This window comes from Saccoglossus kowalevskii, chromosome 2 (assembly GCF_978046115.1).
Source record: "Saccoglossus kowalevskii chromosome 2, keSacKowa6.1, whole genome shotgun sequence".
NCBI lineage: Eukaryota > Metazoa > Hemichordata > Enteropneusta > Harrimaniidae > Saccoglossus > Saccoglossus kowalevskii.
The window spans coordinates 43,782,658-43,804,545 of record NC_140642.1 but is presented as its reverse complement, the minus strand read 5'-3'; the positions used below and the strand labels follow the sequence as shown (position 1 = coordinate 43,804,545).

Here is a 21,888-nt window from a genome sequence, read left to right as displayed (position 1 = left end):
TAATTGAGAAGATTACTGCTCAAAGTATAAACTGACAAATGTGTTTGAAAATAAACTTTGAACAGAATTAATTACCATACAGTGACTGCACACAAAGGTCAAATATTAACTAGAGTAAAAACAAAGGCATTTTTCAATAAGATGAAAATGTATACATAATCACACAACAATGGAAAATTCCAAAGGATTTCAAAACAACTATTACACCATAGATTTTCTTGTTAAATCCTGATACAGATTAGGAAGATTGAATTTCAAAACACTAAAATTACATTTCTTTAAAGGGGACCCGCTCAATCCCTTGGATTACACCAAAGAATCATGGGACACTATTGTTTATGTTGTTTACAATGTTAATCTATCTTTTGTTATCCATTGTTATTTTAATCCAGAGAGTAAATTTGTTGTGAGATTAGGCTTAACTGGAAGGTGCCCCTTTAACTGAACAAAGCTTTCACAACAATTACGTTTTAACTGAAAAAATAATTACTACATATCTCATTAATTATGCAAGTGAAGTGCACCAATATTGAACTTGGTTATCCTTACACCTTTGTTTATAACATATATAACTTTGAAATCAATCATGTAAAAATTATTGAGTTATCGCACCCACAAAAGATAACCAATCAGTAGCCATATCTCATTAATTATGCAAGCAAATAACACCAACATCAAACTTGGCCATCTTTGCATATTTATTTAAAACATATGTAAATTTGAAACCGATCGTGTACAAATTACTTGAGTTAGCACACCCACAAGTCACGCCAACAACAACAACGCCGAAATCTTCCCCTTACTATACCTTCCCCTTCGTTTACACTACACTACGGGCAAGGCAAAAATGTAGTTAGGAGCAATAGCTGTAGTTGTCAATAGCTGTTAAGAATATAATGTCTGCATAATTAGGGATTTCAAAAGAATAATGATTGGTTCTGAATTTCTGAGTATTAATTAAACAGACAATGGTGGAAAATCTGACTTCATCACTAGTGTGATTGATTCATGGTCATGAATGAATTCTTACATCTGAAGTTTTGTTTGCATACTTTCAATTTATATATTACAAAACTACCTGACAGGCTAATTTGTTCAGATATCAGTGTCTAAAACATTGTCCGCAAGACTAAAGATGTTAGTGGTAATACATATCTAAATTGCTCTTGTTCTAGCTGCTTATAAATCTCCATTTTTGTATCTCCATTGGAAAAACAAAATGTTTGGTGCAAGACACTGTTAGCAAGGATGCAACAGCACATTCTTCCAGTACCGGGTAATACCAATATATTCAAACAAATATTTCATCACCATCGAAGAGATTAAACTGTCTTGAGTTAATTTCCGGTATTACTGGTGAGCTGATAACATTGAGTCTTGCTGAATACAGTTGGGATCTACTGGGCTGTAAATCTCCATTAGCTTGGATTGTTTTCAGGTAACATCTAGGTGTACAAGGAACCACTTGCTCAACTGTAAAATACAAGAAACACAATGCATAGAAAGAATTAAAGCAGCAATAATGGTGGGTATGTAATTTGCCTGGGGACTGGGCATATTTATGTGTATAGAAAAAGCAATAGCCAAGCCAACAACAGAACATCACTAAGCATACAGTTGCATACATTTAATTGTGATTGAGTTTTTCAGCATTTACTGTACCATCAAGACACTGAATTCACTCAGGAATTTTTCTTCAATTATCAATGACGAATCAGTATTACAAAATCCATATTCAATGTTAAACATTTTGGAGTTGTTTCCTGCACAATTTTGTCCCTCCCTCACTGAATATGGATGGCTATTTTACTTATATTGCTACAGTGTCTTTGTAAACATTGAATGTTACATGTATGTTCTTCCTTAAAGTTAGTTGCATTGAGTGCACCCAAAGCAGAATTTGAAACAGCAATGGAGGACATAATTTACTGCAGCACAACAATAAATAGTTTAGTCGATACACAGTGCAATGGATTTTGATAACTTCTGAATGTCATGCTTTTTGGCCAAGTGTTTTCAACTAAATTTTGCACTCATTACGATGACAGGTGTGGAAGTTAAAACACCAAAGCAGGTGGGGAAAATTCATACTTTTATGGATGAGGAATGTCGCTGGAGACAATAAACAGTTTTAGAGTTTGAAGTCAGTGTGGAAACCGTGCACACTGAGTATTCATAATGAACTCAACATGCATAGGATTTGTGCGAAGTTTGTCCTAAGGGTTGCATTTCTACCAGGCACCAGTCGATCACAACTCCATCTGTGTTTTCAACTATTTGACCGAGATGGGCATAAAGACAGTTCCTCACCCTCCCTAAAACACTGACCTTCTCCCTGCGACTTTTGGTTGTTCCCCAAGCTACACAAAAACCTTAGAGGCAGTTGACAATTGAGGAGTTGAAAGAGGCTGTGAGAAAAGTAGTTGACATGTTCACACCAGAGGACTTCCACAGGGGGCCTTCCAGAGGTTGGTGAAATGATACAACAAGTGCATTGCATCTGCAAGGGAGTACTTTGAAGGGGACTGGAGTTCGTGCCTGTCTGAGAAAAAAAGTGTCCCTATGAAAAAAGTCTTAGAACTTATTGAAGGCATCATACGGCAGATTTTAATAAGTGGCTGCTGTCGGTCATCAGGTTTTTGCCACATGCAGTGATGCATCATCTCAAACTTGTTATTTTTACTATTGCCATGTATCAGTAGCAGCATTTGTGAGAGTGAAAGTGTGAACGCTGGGCAGTGAATATTTTTTTAAATTGTTGATAGCAGCGTGCATGACAGCACCCTAAGCGTATGTGTAAGATCGTAGTTCAACGATACAAGGGTGGCGAATGTACATGATAAGGCAAACGGCATTTCAGACGAACACTAATGTTGAAATAAACATAAATTATCAATGGGCCATTCCAGTTTATATCTGCACTGCACTGCACTGCACCCCCCCCCCCCCCCCCCCCCCCCCGGTTGATGTGGTCGGATTTCAAGCACTGCATGATGGGGAAAATACCCTGAAATTCCAACTGTATTAGTGTACATGGAGAAACAGAATCTGGAAATCCACACAAGTATGAAAAAAAAATTCCTGGAAATCCAGGCAGTTATGGTTACTAAATAAAATATGGCCTAGTTTATCTCGCCACATACCGGTTGATAAGGTTGGATTTCCAACAGTATGACTAAAAAAACTTGGAATTCTGACTGCATATGGTAAAATATTGGGCCAGTATGAAATATTTATTACTGAAATTAGATAAGGATGGTGGCACGAATGAGCTCATCAACACCGTGAATCAGGACTAGTTTGGATTTCCATTATCAAATATAAAATTTTGAACTTTAGCATATGATGAGTTATATTTGGAAATCCTACTCTGTATGGTGGCACAATGGAACTCATCAATACCATAAGTAGGAACTATAGTTTTGGATTTCCATTACTGTATGGTAATTTGGAAATAAAACTTTGTATGACTTATACACCCATGGAAATTATACCCTGTATGAAGTAAACACACAAACTCATCAACAGGGAGGGGCGTGCAGATATAAACTGGAATGGCCCTATGCTACATGACTTTGTAACACATCCCATATTGGCGCCGCTATTAATTTTGTCATTACAGAATGCCTATGTAGCTCAGGTCCGTGCTCCATGAAAAGATGGAGGTAAAAGACAGAAGTTACAACTTGTTTAAGATCAAAAGTTTCATGATCATTTCCGCCGTTTACTCAGTCATTATAATATTTGCTTGTTAACCTAGCAGCAAACAACAAATTATCTACAGATAAGAAGAATTACCATATTACAGACGTACTTCGGCAGCCCTTGGGAATATTCAAAAACTGTCGGGCTAAATTTGTGTACACGTTCGCGAAGAAGTGGATGATTGTTTCAATTCAGCGCAAGTACTGACAGATCGGCCAATTTAAAAATTCCAACATGAATAGAATTGTCATAACAATGGCATTCTTTCTAGATGCATCACGCAAGTAAAATTACTCTTACTCTCGAAAAACCTGCATAGCAATTGAGAAAAAAAAGACCTGCCCTTGGTTACGACATGAAAGTGAAAAAGAGAAGGAGTGAGGACGCTATTTAAGCCCATGTTAATCTTATAAACATCCTTTGTCTTCGCCCTGGTTAAGCCACTTATTGTTTTTGTTTAGAAGTCGTTTTATCTACATGATGATAGCCGCTTATTTACACAAGAAAACGAGAGAACTGAAAAAAAAAATTCTGTTTAAACATCGTCTATAAAATTGAATGCGCAAACCATAAATAAAAGAATTGTGCATGCGCAATGACCTTTATCAGATCACAAAGATCATTTCACACTTGTAGGTACCGGAAATTCTGCATACGGACGCTACCAAGATGTGTGATTACTTCTTTTCTGATATTTTTTATCGTAACAGTCGTCCAACATTGGACATTGATTAAAAAAATCCCGCAAATTTCCGCAGTGAAATTTAAAGGTACATGATAAGATTATAACAAGATGTTTTGATGAGTCATTTTTCATTGGTGTGCAGATGTTGTAATAGATTTCGGGCGTTGAGTACACTCAGTGTACGTCTTTCGCTGCATTTTGTATTATTGTTATCTGTTTGGGCATGTGCAGTGCGTTGAGAATCTTCGTGAAGCTTCCGAATACAGCCGAAACACGTAAGCCGATTAACTGTGACATTGTACAGCGTGTTTGCAAACTAATTACAATGTGTTCTGAGTAAACAAATCCAAAGCATCATGAAATCAGCGGAAACAATAGCGTCTTCATTCTTTCTCTTTTCTACCTCCATGGTTACGAGGACATTGAACGCTAATGTTGGAAATGATCATGGGTATCAAAGGACATTTAAACAGATTAACAGGATTAACTTGACTAGAAACAAAGGAAATTCAATAGGCTTAGACCAGTTGTAACTCCTTCTGTCTTTTACCTTTTACCTATGGTTATAGTGTTATCAGCTTGTAAATAAACTGAGTTTCTGTAAACATAGGCTATGTAAGTGATTAACAGCACTCATTAGCATAGGCACAATTCCAATAAACACTTGCCCCAGGCAAGTGTGAAATTGTACTCGTAGTATCACAAGTAAAATGGGGGATGTGTAGATAAATTGCCTCACCATAGATGCCTTTTTGCAAACAATGCAAGGTGTGAATATTTCGGGGAGTGTCATACTTCCATTTTGTTTTTTTACGTGTTTCAGTCAACATGCATAAAATAACCATTAGTGTTACCGACGCACAAGAAGTTGCCACCCGCGCCGCGCCCTGTTTATCCACTCTGATTGGGAGTTGATTGTAGATGGGAATCAGTATGAATCACACCACGAATTCAACACAGCGGATTTGTTTCCGACTCTGGCCCTGCCTTGACAATATAAATGGGCTTCCGAGAAAACGAACGTAATTTCTGTTTTTGCCAGGCTTGCGTTACCACGAATAAGCAAAATTGGCTGGGTAGTGGCCAAGGTGCGTGTGATAATAATGCTGCCATATAGTCAGGTCCATATATGGAAAATACCCCCTCAACCCCCCAAAAATCGCTATAAAAGGTTTCTCAACTGATTCTGGTAGGTTTCAGTGTACTTTTTAACATACTATATAAATTATATGAAAATGAAAAAAACCAACTAAACACTGAGTCAAAAATTTCACTTCCAAACACGACAGATGAAGATAAAATGATAGCTATGATGAACAACAATGAAAATAAAAAAATTATAAAACTAGCTAAATACATTTATGAATGTTTCAAAATTAAAGAAAATAACATTCTCATCCAAATAAACCACAATATTAATATTAAGGCATATCTGCAAGGTTTTTTTTTTTTCCTTTTTGTTCTGTTATTATCATTATTTTTATGTTATTTTATTTTATTGTCTTTCTTGTTATTTCTTTCATTCACACTTTATTGTAATTTAACTCAAGATCCTATAAAGGATTCAATGTCAATAAAGTTTATTATTATTATTACTAAAAGTTTACCAAAGTAGGACCCTCGGAAAAGTTTTTTTTTTCAAGACGACGTCCAAGATGCCCGCTGAAACATCTTAATTATCATAACTCTGTAACTATAAACTCAAATTTGATGATCTTGGTGTCTATCCCTAGGTTTTCAAAGGCAAAGAACACATTAGAAGCATAAAAAATGATGTTGGCCTATTATGTAACACACAAATCCAGTATGGTATCAAAAATGGCGACTTGAAGGAGATGGCAACTCGCCGGGTGCATCAGTATGTGCAGGTAGGCCCCGCTTAAGTCTAGTGAGGCTAGCCAGTCGAAGCGGTAGATGGAGAGAAGAATGCTGAATGGTGTCCCCATGCGGAACCGAATGAGGAGCACGTACTGATTCAGTCTGCCTAGATCCAGAACTGGACGCCAGTCGCCTGTAGATTTGGTACTAGGAACACATTTGAGTAGAAGCCTGGACTTAATGCCGGCTGATCTACCTTGTGTATGGTGTCCTTTTCCAGCAAACTGTCTACTTCCTGTCTGAGTCCCCTGGCAGTGCCCCCAATGGGGGAGACACTGACGAGGGAGTTGGAGATTTCAGCGGTATCTTGTAACCGTATGTCACCACCTGGAAAGTCCAGGGATCGGTCACCCGCTGCTTCCAAACCAGACTACACCGGCGCAATCTGTGTGCGACAGGGATATGTGGCGTGGGTTTGTCAGTTGCGAGTGCTCTCTTCTCCCTTGAGGTGAGTTTCCCTGAGGCCTGTGGTAGTCACTAAATTGTGACATGGCCACTCACCAAACACATGCCTGTCCCCCCGGTCGCACAGGTAAGCTGCCGGGGTGGACAACCGCCCAAGGACGATGAGGAGTCACCACCTGGTCCCTTACTCCCTGGGGGTCCGCCGCTACCCCCCCCCCCCCAGGAAAGGTATGAGCACTTGCCTCCTGGCTGACCCTGGCTAGGTGACTTGGCCTTAGGGCGTTGTGTTTTCTGTGCTTTGGGCACCCTCAGTTTACTCTTGGTAGTGGCCAACTGGCTAGCGGATTTGATCTGAACCATCTGGTTCGTTGCACTCCGAAACTCCAAAACTGCATCCGCCATCTCCCCATCAAAGAGGGTGGAAGATGTCCAGTCCACGTCACTGAGGTGGGGACGTACCCCCTGACTCAGTTCACCGGCGAAAACACATGCGTATAAAACCGCGTCTCGTTGCACAGTAGTAGCCCCGGCCAGGAGAGCCAGGTGACACTGGGGGATGTCGCACGTAGGTGTGCGGTGGCCCACCGGTAAATGTGTCACCTGGTCTAGGAGGCTGGTGCGTTCTGCCTCAGAGGTCTCAGAGTCCTGGGCGCGCACAATAATGCGCTCCAGAAACTCTGCCCTCTGGGCGTGATGGATCGTCTCAGACTGAGCTGGCGAGAACGACCATGGAACACAACCGTCCCCCTTTACCCGGTTTGCCAAACAGAAATTCGTGGTACCGGGGTCTGGGGAAGGAGCCTTGGGATCCGGTTGTGGGCGTTTTGGTCTCATCCCACACTTTGGGGTCTGATTTCGAAACCACACCGACCGGATAGCGTTGCACAAGATTTACCCCACTCTGGACCAACCAAGGTACCAACTGTATCCGACATATGTGAGCGAGAGCGTGTTCGACTGTGCGTCTCATGACAGATTCTGTTTTCTCTGGGGACGCCCGTGGGACGATAAGAAGGGAGTCAAAACCCACAGCGAAGCCCGGACTCAAGGGTAAATTCCTGAGTCTGGTACCGCGCGACGAACCTTGGCTGGCTGAAAGTAGGGGGTGCAACGTGTGCCCTGACCCGAAAGCTGCCAGCATCCCTTTGATATTCAGTGCCTGAGGTCCCAGAGGAGAACCAGTGCAACTAGCCTGAGCCTCGGCCTCCCCCAAATCAGCGGGAGAGTCGTGGCTGGGAACGGGGGGGTTCCCCGGAAGAGACATGTCTTGAATGCAAGCGACGCTTTTGTGTTTCTTCTTGCTAGTCGACCGAGGGGGCGCAGTGGGGACAGCTCGCTCTGACAGCATCTGATCTACCTGGCCTGCCAGGGACGCAATTTGCCCCGACAGTCCTTCGACCAAAGCCTTCATCTCAGAGGCAAACTCGGCGCCGTGTGAGGACGGATCCACAAAGGAACCCCCAACGGTACCTCCCCTGTCGGGCCTCCTACTCGACGTCTCAGTACACGAATCACCGCGGTAGCCAAGTGTGAGGACATTCCACTCATGCCAACACACAACTTACTTTAATCAATTATTACTGGATGCCCGACCTTGCTCTGGAAAACATCCCAGGCCTCAGAACTCCTTCAAGGCAAAAACCCTGAACCCTGCGCGCAGTCAAGTCAAAAATAGCATTTTGGATGCGGGTTCTATGCTGGTAAATTCTGATTATAACCACTGCACAGTCGCCTCGAAAAACGAAGAGACAAAACCGGCGGCGAGCCTCTGGTGCTGTCATTACACCTATCCATTTCTAAATACATTGGTAAAGCATAAAATGAACACGACATGCATAAGGGAAGCGAAATACAGTTGGAAAAGGTGACACAATAAAAACCAAGTGGTAAGTTGTGTCGCCGGGTTTAACCCTTTTCTGGTAAAGTCGCCGTCAATATGGGTATGCTAGAATTTACCACTCCAGCTAGCTAACTGGTTAAGTCGTTGAAAAACGGCCTGCTATTTAGGTTGCTCAGACGGTCAAGCGTTTATAATACGTTTGCGACGACGTAAAAAAAAAACGCCTTGACCACATTGCAAACTGTAGCATTACAACCGTATTTGAACGATACGATTCACGAATATAACGGTAGTAACGTATTTTGACCAGCTTGGCAAATAGTCCCGGCACTTAGAATGAATAGCATGACGGATTCCAGCGGCTGAGCTTGGAATGTCGGCAATCGCCTACATAAAATGACCGGGACAGCTGGTGGGAAATATTCAAGTCCACGTGATTTCACCGTCTTAGCCAGCATATGCAATTCTATGTGTATGCAAATTGTAACCAATCCGTGTTCGAAAAAATAACATTCATTTCCATAACAATAAATATTCAAATTGTGGGGAGATGCAGTCTTGTGGACATCTGGTCGTTCAGTATAAATATGGCTGAGGAAAGTGAGATAAAGCCCAGACTCGCAGTGTGTCTCCTTTCCGACACGTACATTAAAATGCCGTCTTTTACAGATAGGAAGTGTTTTATGAAGGCAAGAAGGTAACTGAAGAAAATGCGTCAATCGTGCAGTGGCACGAGGAGTGATAAGTTTGACATTGACACAGCAGATTTTTCACCAGCAAAGCGTGGGAAAAGAAAGAAATCTAAAGCAAAGGAAACATTTGATGTCGGTGAGTTACCAGCTGAACGTACCACGGACACCAGTGATAATAGTCCATGCAAGAAAAAGCGCAAAAAGAACAAACGCAAGTCGGAGACTGTCTCCTCTAACAACGAACATGTGATTACAGAAGAAAGCTGTTCGAAGGACTGCGGGGGCAAACTAGGGGGCAAACCAGAAGGCAAACGTAAATCGAAGACGAACCGTAAAGTGGTTGAATCGCCAGTTGCCGACGAAGCAAATGCAGAACAAACGGGAGTTGGTGACACAGAAACACAACGTGCTGTTGAAGATGTGATACAATTTTTGCAAGACAATGTTTGCGATTCCGAATCAACACTTGCGAGTTTCCCCGAAAAACAAACTATTAAAAAAACGTGTTGTGTATGCACACGCATCACCAATGGACACGCATGACTTCATAGTTGCAAATGACGACAATACAGATTTAGAAATCGTGCTGAGAATGACGATTTTTTAGAGCAACGTTAGCCACCTGCACTCGATAGCGTCATTGAAATTGAATCAGACACAGAAATTGGTTCTACATTCGATTATGTTGCCTCCACTGAGCAAGACAGCGATATATTTACCATTTCAGTTTTTAAACACGAACCTGGACCAACTTTCGAACTGCCTTACTATGTTTGTCAGGTGGAATATTTCTACAAATTTATCCCACCAGAACTGATAGAACTGGCTTCCACCGAGACTAATAAATACGCCAAATATTATCAAAATTACATTGCAAAAAAATTAAATGCCCGCTGGCGTAATACAAATTTCAGTGAAATGCAAGCATTCTTTGGTGTGATATGTATGGGTGTTGATCACAAATCAGCAATGGTCGATTATTGGTCGAGTGACCCCTTTCTGCAGAATATGGGAATTGCATCAGTAATGACTCGGGCCAGATTTCAAATGCTAATGCGTGATTTTCATTTAGCTGATCCAGTAAATGACCCACGGCGGGATCCAGACATTGAACGTCGTCGTCTATGATCAGAGGCCGACCCGTTGTATAAAATCAACCTGTGGCTGAAACCCATACTCGAAAATTGTCGGCAATATTATCAGATGGGACAGGAAATTTCTATTGACGAGAGTATGGTGAGATTCAAGAGAAGGTCCATGTTTAAGCAGAGATTGCCCCACAAACCCAACCGTAATGGCTTCAAAATATAGCAGGTGTGCAACTCGACAACGTCTTACATTGCGAACTTTGAACCGTATTTGGGGGTGAAATATAAAACTACAAATGAGGGAAGAAAGAAAGAAACTGGGACAATCAAGAAGACTGTGCACCGGTTGTTACAGCCCTTCATAGAAAAACACCATATCCTTTTCTGTGATTCGCTTTTTACGTCAGTTAACACAGCCCTTGAATTACAAGACAAGAAAGTGTACATGGTCGGTAGTTTTAGAAATCGGAAAACCATGCCACCGCAATTAATTCAGGAAAAGCAAGAAGCTGAAATTAAAAATTGGTGAAATGAAAACAGCAACTAGACCGGATGACACTATCAATATTACTGCATACCAAGATGACAGCGCACAAATATTAATTTTAAATACAGTCTATCCCCCACTGGCTACTTCGGCAGAAGCAGTAGATGACATGTGCCTGTATCGTTACAATGTTACAGACAACACATTGGTGGCGTTGATCGTTCTAACCAAAGCGAAAATACTATCACACAGGCAGAAAAAACAATCGTTGGTGGATCTACATGGCTTGTTACCTCATAGATGTTGCATTGGTCAATGCTTACGAATATTTCAAGGCATTGAATCGCACAACTAAAGTAACTCACAAATTCTTCAATATCCGCACAGGAAAACAACTGATTGGTGGACACTCGAGTAGGATTCAAAAGTTCATAAGAGAAGTTGGCTCCCTTCCAAGTAACATGTCATTTATTCGTAGTGAAAACATGGATATATATATGCAGACTACCCGGGCATCAAAAATCGTGTAAGCAGTGTAGCAAGGACGTGAGAAAAACGGCGAGTGGCCGATTATCAGAAACATCAAAAGGATGCCCAATTTGTAAAGTTCACCTTCAAGTGGGCGAATGTTTCGCTGCTTTTCATCACAACATGGCACTGAGGGGGAAACGCACCATGGGAACACAAACATAAAGTACAGAAGAGCAGCCCTCGACATCAGGCAGACGCATGGGGGCAGCCCGCCGGGGCGGAGACTAAGAAAGGAGTGTAACAAATAAATTTGGGACTTATTACAGCGTCACGGACTGTACAATAGTTTGAGTTGGTTAAAATATGTTATCATTAATTTAGTTTCATGCTCACTCGGTATTTATACGTTTTAATGTTGAGTTAGTTTACTGTGCTCTCGCTGTCGCTCGCAAATGTCGTAAATTACGAAATTTGGACAAGATTTACGAACAAAATAAATATTTATTAGTAGGACTTACAAACACATTTTGTACAAAATACCTTCGCAAATTGTCCTCATTTAATTGTCAAGATTCGACTGTGATCATCACGCGTGTTACGGTTTGAGTGATTGCCATTTTAAAGTTAAACAATGTCCCGTTACTTCTAAGATTGCAACACTTGTTACATGGTGATCGCGATCAACACGGAACTGCCACTGAATGTATTTTTCCACTCTAAAGTTATTTTGTGTCATAGCACATGCGTAGTTTAGTCGACATGTGTTTCAAGATACCCTGCGACTTTACTCTCAGTATGGGACGGTTTCATGTTGCCCTTATCAAACACGTAATTTGTTTATTTATTGAAAATGGAGACTATGTCAAAAAGGAGCAGACAACTGCTCGACGAGTATTTTTCACGACGAGATGGAGAAATCGCTAAATCGTGTTCAGAACCAGAAACCCATGGGTGTCCTAACCCTGACAGCACCAAGAAACGGAAAGTTGATCGTACTGCAGCACGATTTCAGAAATAATGGAAGGTTAGCTGCGGTTCCGTAGCTCTTTGGTGCGACATACAATCTAATTTTGCCCTACCAATTTCATTCGGACGTCTTGTTTTTATTTTTGTTGTTGTATGTCGAACATTGGCCGGCCAGTGTCTGTCACGTAAATAATGGGGTCGGCAACATAGGGCTATGATTCCACAGCTAATGGAAGGTGAGACAATGTTAGCGAATCGATCGAAAAATACTATAATTTGTGTAACATTCTTACCGGGCATTCTTAGCATTGAGATCGAGTTACAGGATCGAAAGTTACTTTAGTTACTTTTTCACTTTAATTCAGAAATTTCGATGAAAATAAATAGTCATTTTGTGTCGTCATAAACGTCAACATGCGGGTTTGCATGATGAGCACGGGAGATTACTTCATAATAATATTGATTGGCATAGAGTTTTTTTCTGAGAAATTTCCCGTGAAAATTTATTCACAGGATGACTTGTGTTCTAGGCAGTGAACTTAGTGAACTTTTGAATGATGACTATTTTTCCCACTGTTAACAATGTGAGCTTATCATGAATATGTTTAATTAATACTGAGTTATTCAAATAAAGGTTCTGGTGTCTACATTGCATATTTTGTTGTGATGTTTTGTTGTACCATTATAAATGGTACATTTTGTGAAGCAGACTGCCTAATTTGATGTCATGAAATTACACACAAAATTAGAGCTCAGGTTGCACCAGCAAGCACCATTTTCAGCATGCTGTTCTTGTTTTCGGCGGACGACAGAGGGGACACCTCCCTCTACTTCTCTCTTCCCTGTTGTGCTCAGTCGCGGGAAAATGCTCCGCAGTTTCCAGACAAAGTTTACTAATACTTTATTTTCTTGATTAGTAAATTTACTATTACCTAGCAAATTCCAGAGAGAGCCCAGACCTCCCTCTCCTTCTCTCTTCCCCGTTGTGCTCAGTCGCGGAAAATGCTCCGCAGTTTCCAGACAAAGTTTACTAATACTTTATTTTCTTGATTAGTAAATTTACTATTACCTAGCAAATTCCAGAGAGAGCCCAGGTTTATCGGGTCTAGTCGGTGGATATATGTTTCTGCATGAGTATATATACACGTTCGTTTTATTTCAAGTCATTGAATATACGTTGCAATTTGAAATGTTTAACACGTGTTTATTGAGATTGTACAAAGGGCAAACCATTGTTACTTAACGACAGTAAAAAATGTGTATTGAAATAAAACAGTGATTTTTTTTATACGAGAAATTGTTGTCCATGGTGGTAATGAAGTGTGTATGCGAACAGATTGCAAAAAATGTAAAAACTGAGGGCGATACAGTCTATTATCTATGGCCTATTTTTGCAAAAATTTCTGGCAGGATAGCATGCACAGATGCTGGCTACTGGAGTGCATTGAATCATGACCATTTTTCAAAGATTTAACCTGATAGCTTGAAATTCCCCTGACCTGAAAAGGGTTACCGTTAAAATCCTATTATAAATCGCATACCTAATAGTAACCGCACCCGATTTCGGCTTCAGTGTTAAAGAGTTCTCAACAAAAATTGAAAACATAAAAAGTACCGATTACTAACCACACCCCCAATTCAACAAGACCGTGACTGACTTTGTTTCAACCAGCTGGTACATTGTTCCTAATCCTATTCATTTGTTTCGACAACGTGCCTGAATATTCACACCTCTTTATTGTTCAGTATTGTTAGGATGTCAAACACGCAGTGAAATGGCTTTTGTTCTTGTGACAACTTTTTTCAATACTCCTTATTATGAATACGTCTGTGTGTCGCAAGTTTTTGACAATGAGCTGTTATCACCAAAAAACTGTAAAATTCTCTTTCAATGCTTAGTTTATCAAATTTCTTGATTTAAAAAAAAAGTCATGTCGTTTTCCCATAGAAATCAAAGCCAAAAAATCGCACTACATTATCGGTAAATCGCTTCCGCGTTTCGTTCACCATGAAGTCGATGACCTGTCATTAACATATTTAAATAAACTAAGGTAATTTGAACACGTGGGCACCATCCAGCATTTTGATTGGTTAATTAGCGACTTGACCTATCCGGTCAAGTAACGTCTCATGTGCATTCAAACTACATGGCGGATGTCGTATCGCATCGATCGTTTACATGTGAACGAAATAATTCGCTTGCGGTGAAACTACGTTGAATTTTACTTGCATTTGATAACAATTCAACAAATTTATTTTTCGTGAGTTATTATAATCACTACTGAGTAATAATCAACAATTTCAACACTTCAAAAACAAGTAAGTTATTCACTTGTGAGCCGAAGCATGGCCGGATTGCGTTACCGTACCCACGGTACCGTACTTTTTTAGTGCCGTACCATGATCAAACTCTACTAAGCAATGCATTAATGTTTGTTTTTATTTGAAACTCGTATCAGAATATACTTTCCGTTAGGAAGAAAATTAAAAAAATAAATGCATATTACATTAAATATACTGAGTATTTTTTTTTCATGTGCACAGTTTTTTTATGACGTGACGCTTATCACTCTTCCCTGACATCTAAATTAGAGTTGCCTTTATATTCAAAAGATTGTACGGTGTATTGTTTGTTTTGTACAAGTGATGTGGGGAAAAAAATGACCACGTCCATTTAGTGATTGCAATATGTACGTAATAGAAACCGCAACCCGAACTTGAGCTGTTGATCCCAATTTTTTATTTGATACATTGTAATATAAACCACGGTTTATAATAGGATTTTAATGGTAATTCTCTTTGTTGTGAAAAATTATACACACAAAGGGGGAAGTCGACGGGGGATGAAAAAAATAAGAAAAACTTATCCTACCAGCCACAGTGTCGACTACCGATGGCTGCGGTAGCAACCCAAGCCAGAAACTCGGACAGGAAAAGGCAGGCTATCCAGGCAAAGCCGCTAGACTTCATTCCCGTTGATGCAGAGATAAAGAGTGATTATCCGGCTGTAATGGTGCCGCCATATGGCCTTGGTCATGTGGTTCGTGACGAAAGGGAAAAGAATCATGGGGTTTCCCCTGACCTAGATTCTATCTCTCCGTCATTGGCAGAATCGCTGATTAATGCCTACAGTTCAAAATTGACTGACCGGAGTCTATGGTGGGTAATTGAATGTAGTGAAGTGTACTCTTTTTCGCTCATTTTTATATAGTAACTATTGCTTAAGGTAGCGAGAAGGGAAATTTTCACTTTTTTCTTGATTTTTCAAAAATTGATAAAACGGTTACTCTAGACCTTGATACATCACCCCAGGTTTACAAAAGATCGAAATTGCGAAATAACGTTGCTCAAATTAGTGTTTTAAAACACTAGCAGAAAAGACTACAACTGCCGTTTCGTGGATATTTGCATAGTGTTTATCTTTGAAAGGGTTTAAATGATAACATCTTATCTGTATACTCTGTTGTTGACGATTCTGATATAACGGGTGATAAGCTTCCAGTTGCAAACAATGCGTGTTTATCTAACGTCCATTGTCAGCATTATTGTCAGTCGAGACTTCGTCGGAGAAACATGGTCAAACAGTACTCATTTCGCCCAACCTTCCGCTTTTACATCGACCGCTTATCGCTTAATTTATGACCACGCGGTCTTGTCCGACCGGAAACCGACCGCATTTTAATTTTTTTTTTCGCTCGCTCGCTCATTGAAAACATTGACCGCTCGCCCAAACACTGAAAACTGGCACATGGGTGGTCGAAATGGTGGTGTTGATAGTAAAGTGTGAACATACAACTAGTATTAACTATTATTACATTCTGAACGACACTTCAAATCGAATAGTTGTATTACACTTGTATCGTGAAAGCAACTGAACTGGGACCTCTTGTTACGTGTTTTGGGTGCTTGTTCTAGATGTAATATTTTATTTTTATTTTAATGAGACAGTTACGTGAAAAAAGCCTAGGTAACTCCTTTTGACAGAGCAGAGAAACGAGGAAATGTTAGTGATTAATTCCAAAAATAACGATACCGAATCCACATCGGTCCACGTCTGGTAAAATTTGACATTCAATTTTTAAAATTAAGTCACGATCATTGAATGAGCTCGGTCTATACCGTATACGTACCGCAAAAGTGTTCCCACAAAAAAATATTTTCGACTAAAAACGGCCACATGCCCTAAAAAAATCGAACAGAGCTTGACATGTATGAATAATTTATTGGGCTTAAAAGAAAAACGTGTCAAATTTAGTTATAGCCATAACTATTTGGTGTGAATCGACGCCCCTTCAATAAGCGTCAAATATGCTTTGTTACAACATCATTGATTGGCTGAGAGTCACCTGATCGGAGCACGAACTGGGTCACAGAACCATATTTGTCCGTATTATCAACAGGACTTTGCAAAATAACCACACACACATTTTCAATCTTTTTTAGCGCGGAAGTTGCCAACAAATGTAAAAAAAAATCGCGAATTTCATGGATTCGAATAAAATAAAGCAAGCGATTGATAAGGATGATTATTAATATTTTCCCCGATGCTCTTCGAATTTTTATTTTTTTTATTTCAAGGTAAGAAATGGCTAGTTGAAGTTGCATCGTCTTCAATGCGGTTGTTTCACCGCGAACAACTCTAGCTCTGTTTTGGGCATGGTTTAGTTTTGCGATGTAAAATAAAATATATATTAAAATAATAATACTTGATTAATTATTTGGGGTTTCAGCCCACAAATTACGGACATGATCTCCATGAATTACGGTCAATGTTTGTCTTCTCTCGGCTGATTGTCACGGTGTTGATCGACGCCCTTCCTAAACTCAGTATGGAGAAACCAACGGGGATCGACATTCCAAACAAACAATCGAAATTATCAACGAAAGACGAGATACAAACATACTGTCATGACAAACATATGTAAAATTAACAAATACACAAAGAGGTGTAATATTAGGTTTTATTTTAGGCTTAGAAATATTTTCTTTCACTCAGCCCATGCATGTAACTGCCATTTAGCTTTACGGTCCTTCAGCATCGGGGGAAAACAACATTAATTATACAAAACACATTGCGAAGACTCAACAATCAGGAAAGAAACCCCAGACAACCATGTCGTACTTGTGTTGAAATACATTTTGTATTTCACGTCAGAATATTGTTTAAAATAAAATATTCAGTCTAAGCCAAATCGAGGTCAAAGGGTTAGGTTGCGTGCATATAATTATATATATTTAACAAAAAAGTATTTGAACTTTTGTCAGCTGTTCAACATCTATAAAAACCAGAAAGACAATTATAAGACAATGTGAACCTCGGAAATTATTCTGTTAGTCCGAATTTTAAATGCGCGAGCGAGCAGGTGGGCGGTGATATTTCGGGGTTTGCGCGGTCGAAAATAAAGCGGAAATAGTCCGGTCGAATTCAACAAGCGGTCGCAAAAGCGAGAGAAAAAGGTGATTGGAAAGTGGAAGCGGGCGGGAGGTTGTGCTGTAACTTTGCACAACTTTCTTTTAAATCGTTTTATTTTCCAAGTCAATATTCTATTTTACTAATACATTTTTTTTCTAACGCAATGGCGAAGAAAAGAAAGAAAGCGTTGACAGACGAGGCAAAGAAAAATCTGCCACTCAGTGTCGCACTCTGACACAGCAATTTTTTCTCAAACATCGGCCATTTTGTTTCACCATGATTAGATGTCTTATCAGATACACTTGAAAGATTAGCTTGTTTGTAAACTGTCAGCGTGTACAGTGGGACAGTAATGTTTGTCAGAGGATTATCCCTCGTTGTTCGTTTGCATAACAATGGAAAACCCGAACGTTCCTGGAGTACGGACTCAAATGCTAGCAGTTTTCTTCATTTTTCACGCTCGAGCTTGAAATTATTCATTATCTGACACTCTTTATGAGTTCTATGATATCAGTGGTTAATATGTTTGGCCATTTTTAGTGTATATTTATAATAATGCAGCAAATCTACAGTGTTTTATTAACCAAAACTGTTTTTCGCGTTTTTCTCGAGTTGAAGTTTTGATCGAGAACGACTCATTAGGACCGCCGCCAAATCAACTGCGTTCGGACTAGGACATTGAAACTCGCAGTTATCGTTCAAAAGATAATGATGGTGCGAAATATGTCTGGGTTTTTAAAGAAAATGCTTTGTCACAGAATAATAGTCTGTTAAAGGTGCCAAGTATGAAATAATTTGGGGACAAAAAAACAAACCTGCATAGAAATCGGAATAATAGGTCTTTTGATTATCGGAGACGCATTTCAATGGACTTGATCACGGACAATGCATGACGTAAATTTCACCAGGAAATTCCGCAGTGTGCTCTCGCAATCGCGGACTTAGTCATTTTTACAAGGTTCGCCATTTTTGATGTCACGTGATAATTATGTAAACAATGTCTGTCCAGTTTGTGCGAACTTGCACCTCTATACTTAGTCTTTTGATATATACTGTATAACCTAAATTACTGTTCTGAACGAGACAACAGACAGAGAATGTTTTATTTAAAAACGTCACAAAACCTTCTCGCTACCTTAAATGTATGGAGCAATTATACTGTTAAGCAGTTGCGTGCTCTGCGTGTAGCATACAACAATGCACTTCGGTTGATTTTAAAATTTTTTAAAATTTCAATTTTTCAACACTTCATAGAAAATCTTTGTACAATTTTATACAGCGATTGTTTCAGAGTGACAATAGTATAATTGATAGTTGTATAAATAGTGATTTATCCTAAGGTCAAGTTTTGGCGTAATTATAGACGCCTTCTTTATAAATAATGCAATTTCTGTTGTAATTTCTTTATGGACCTTTGAGTCTGAAATAAAGTATAATAATAATACGATGGTAAATGAAATAGGAATTGGACTCCTCGGACCAGAAATCTCTAGAGTTGACGATGACAGACCAATAATGTTACATGTGACTCAAAATAATTTACTGGCTTCTTAGTTTCTTTTTTTTACAGTTGTTTAAGAAAATGGCAAATCCATGCTGTAACTGTGTGTGTCCACACCGGCACTGGCCCATAGCTAAAACGTGACAATTTTTGTTTTTTCTAAAATTAATTTTTTTAACATGACTACTAAATCTTGCCTTTACAGTCACTGTAGGTGAACAAATGACTAAAAATATTTATTTTAGATAATACAAGTTCCAACTTTCCTTGTCTATCTGGCCTAGTGCACATTAGGAAATGTACACTAGTCGGCATAAAGCAGTTTTATTTTGCATTATAAGTGGCCGTGGTCAGTCATAATCAGGTTTTCGCACGCAGTGATGCATCGTCTCATATTTATTATCTTTACTAATGCAACATATCAGTAGCAGCATTTATGACAGTGAAAGTGTGAATGCTGTGCAGTGAATATTTTTGTTGTTGTTGACCGTAGCGAGCTTGACAGCACCCTAAGCATACTTGCATCATAGTCATCGCCATGGCTTCGTAGTTCAATGATATGAGGGTGGCAAATGGTTATAATACGTCAATTCTGCATTTCAGACGAATGCTATTGTTGAAATAAACGTAATTCAAAGAAATGGTCAATGCCACATCACTTTGTAACACGTTACATATTAGCTTGTCATTACGGAATGCTTATGCAGCTCAGGTCTGTGCTCTATGAAAGCATAGACAGTATATAAACTATGAGTTTCTGTACACATAGGCTATGCAGGTGATTAACAGGACTCATTAGCATAGCCACACCTCCAATAAACACTTGCCTGGGGCAATTGAATTAGGTTATTAAAGACTTACCAAGTTTATTTGATATTGACTTTACCCTAGCGCCAGTCTGCTTGCCAGTATTTGTCTGCAGATAGTGCTGCTTTGGGGTATGCGGTAACCGCTGATCTGAAAATGTACAAGTAGAGACATGTACTAAATTCCTTTCTATTTTATGAAGCACTGACCTTAGATATATAAACAATAAATTTTGCTTATCTTTAAAGAGATTGTGTTCATGTGCATATTGATTGTGGGAAACCATACTCTAGCATGAGCCTTAGCTGTCTTCTTAAAAAACAGCTATGAAACAAAACAGCAACAACTATCAGTGTATTAAGTAACATTTTGTGTTCATTCTATATTCTGTATTCACCATTGGCTGCAAATTGTCTTTATTGTTTATTCATATTTGTTTTTGATTTGTTTTGTATTTTTAGAATAGGTTTTTTTTTTTTTTTAGATTATAGTTTTTAAATTTCTTTCTGTAAGACCATTTTTATCTTTTCCTAAGGATTTTTGCGTCTAATAAATATATATATATATATATATATATATGTTTACTAGCACTTGTGAATATCAGTTTTAATTCAAAGATCAGCTATCAAATGGAAATAGTAGGAAATGTCACATCTGATGTCAATGAATGGTTCTGGATTTAACCAAATAAACACTGCCTACTGACCTTGCCACTGAGGGCGCTATACAGACATTATCACTCAATACAATACATTGTATTCCAATGCATGACATCCCTGGATGTACTTCTAGTGCAGTCAAGAAGAAAAATAATGGCCAAATATTCTGGGCTTTTAATGTAACGTTTCGTGCATCTCCAATGGAAAAAATGAAACTTTCGGAAAGCATCAGCAATCAAGAAGCAAAAGGAGTTATAATGTCGGAATCGGAGTACCAATGTCCCCAATATCAAAAAAATTCTGCCTGAACCCAATAATGGTTGTGAATTTGAGCTGAAAAGTAATAATGGTTGTGAATTTGAGCTGAAAAGTGAATAGGTAAATCAACACTGTAATTATTTTGTCACCTGTTGCGCTACTATTCTTCATTGTTCTATGTTTTTTTGTATTTTACTTTGTGGGCAAAATTACCAAAAGGTTTGCTACCAAACCCATGATTCTAATGATTACATTTACATAAAAGACAGTCGCAGAGATATTGGTGACAAAGACCCATGACTGCAGTCAGAACAAAACATTTGCATTTAGATTTACACCTGAAAATTTGATGTAAACAATTTAAACCATTACTGAAGTCAGACTTCCAATGTGGCCATCTTTATGTAACAGAAAGCCATTGAGTCAGTTCAGACAAAATAGTTTGAACAAAATCAGATCCTTGTATAACATGTTCAAATTTTGTGAGTTGAATTTTTAGGACAAAAATGGACACCAGTTAAAAACAAATCAACTTGCATAGTATACCATTATGATTTGCCATTGTACCAATTTTAAACCAAATGGGTCTTAAAATGACGTTAGACAGATGGAACCCCTTTCCTTTTCTTAAAAACTTGCAATTCTTGTAGTATTTGTCTAAGTTACTGATATGAGACATATAGGTAAGCTAAATCTAGGTAAATGTTAAGTTCACTTATACTGTGGTGTATGTGAATAAGATAAAAGTATATAAGATAAAAATTACCTGTGTAATTAATTTGGCAGGGAACCACTGAAAACCGTCTTGATTCATGGTCTACATCTGGTACAGTTGGCACAGGTGATTGTGTCGGAAATGATGTTAAAAGTAAGGGTGTTTGAGGTACATGATGAAATGGTGAGGAATCCATCATGTCTTCTCTCATCGTATGATTATCAAAACTAGAAATAAAAAAAAAAGTTATTTTTAAAAATTATATGATGATTGGCTGTGCAACTACCTAAAAATGTTTCTGGGTATCCGAAGGATTCA

At 39.0% G+C, this 21,888-nt stretch overlaps 1 protein-coding gene across 1 annotated transcript; it reads right to left on the bottom strand.

The window, feature by feature from the left end:
* Positions 1 to 680: 680 nt before the first annotated feature.
* LOC102805769 (uncharacterized) lies at positions 681 to 21,778 on the bottom strand. Its single transcript, XM_006818130.3, has 3 exons — positions 21,622 to 21,778; positions 19,993 to 20,088; positions 681 to 1,473 (listed from the first exon to the last, which is right to left on the bottom strand). The coding sequence occupies exons 1-3, from the start codon at positions 21,767 to 21,769 to the stop codon at positions 1,292 to 1,294; spliced, it is 426 nt and encodes a 141-aa protein (XP_006818193.2). The 5' UTR covers positions 21,770 to 21,778; the 3' UTR covers positions 681 to 1,291.
* Positions 21,779 to 21,888: the final 110 nt, after the last annotated feature.

Coding starts and splice junctions, on each gene's coding strand:
- LOC102805769 (XM_006818130.3), bottom strand. CDS start 21,769: ATGATGGATTCCTCACCATTTCATCATGTACCTCAAACACCCTTACTT. Junction 20,089..21,621: donor CTGCCAAATTAATTACACAG/GTAATTTTTATC, acceptor GTACATTTTCAG/ATCAGCGGTTACCGCATACC. Junction 1,474..19,992: donor GTCAATATCAAATAAACTTG/GTAAGTCTTTAA, acceptor TGTATTTTACAG/TTGAGCAAGTGGTTCCTTGT.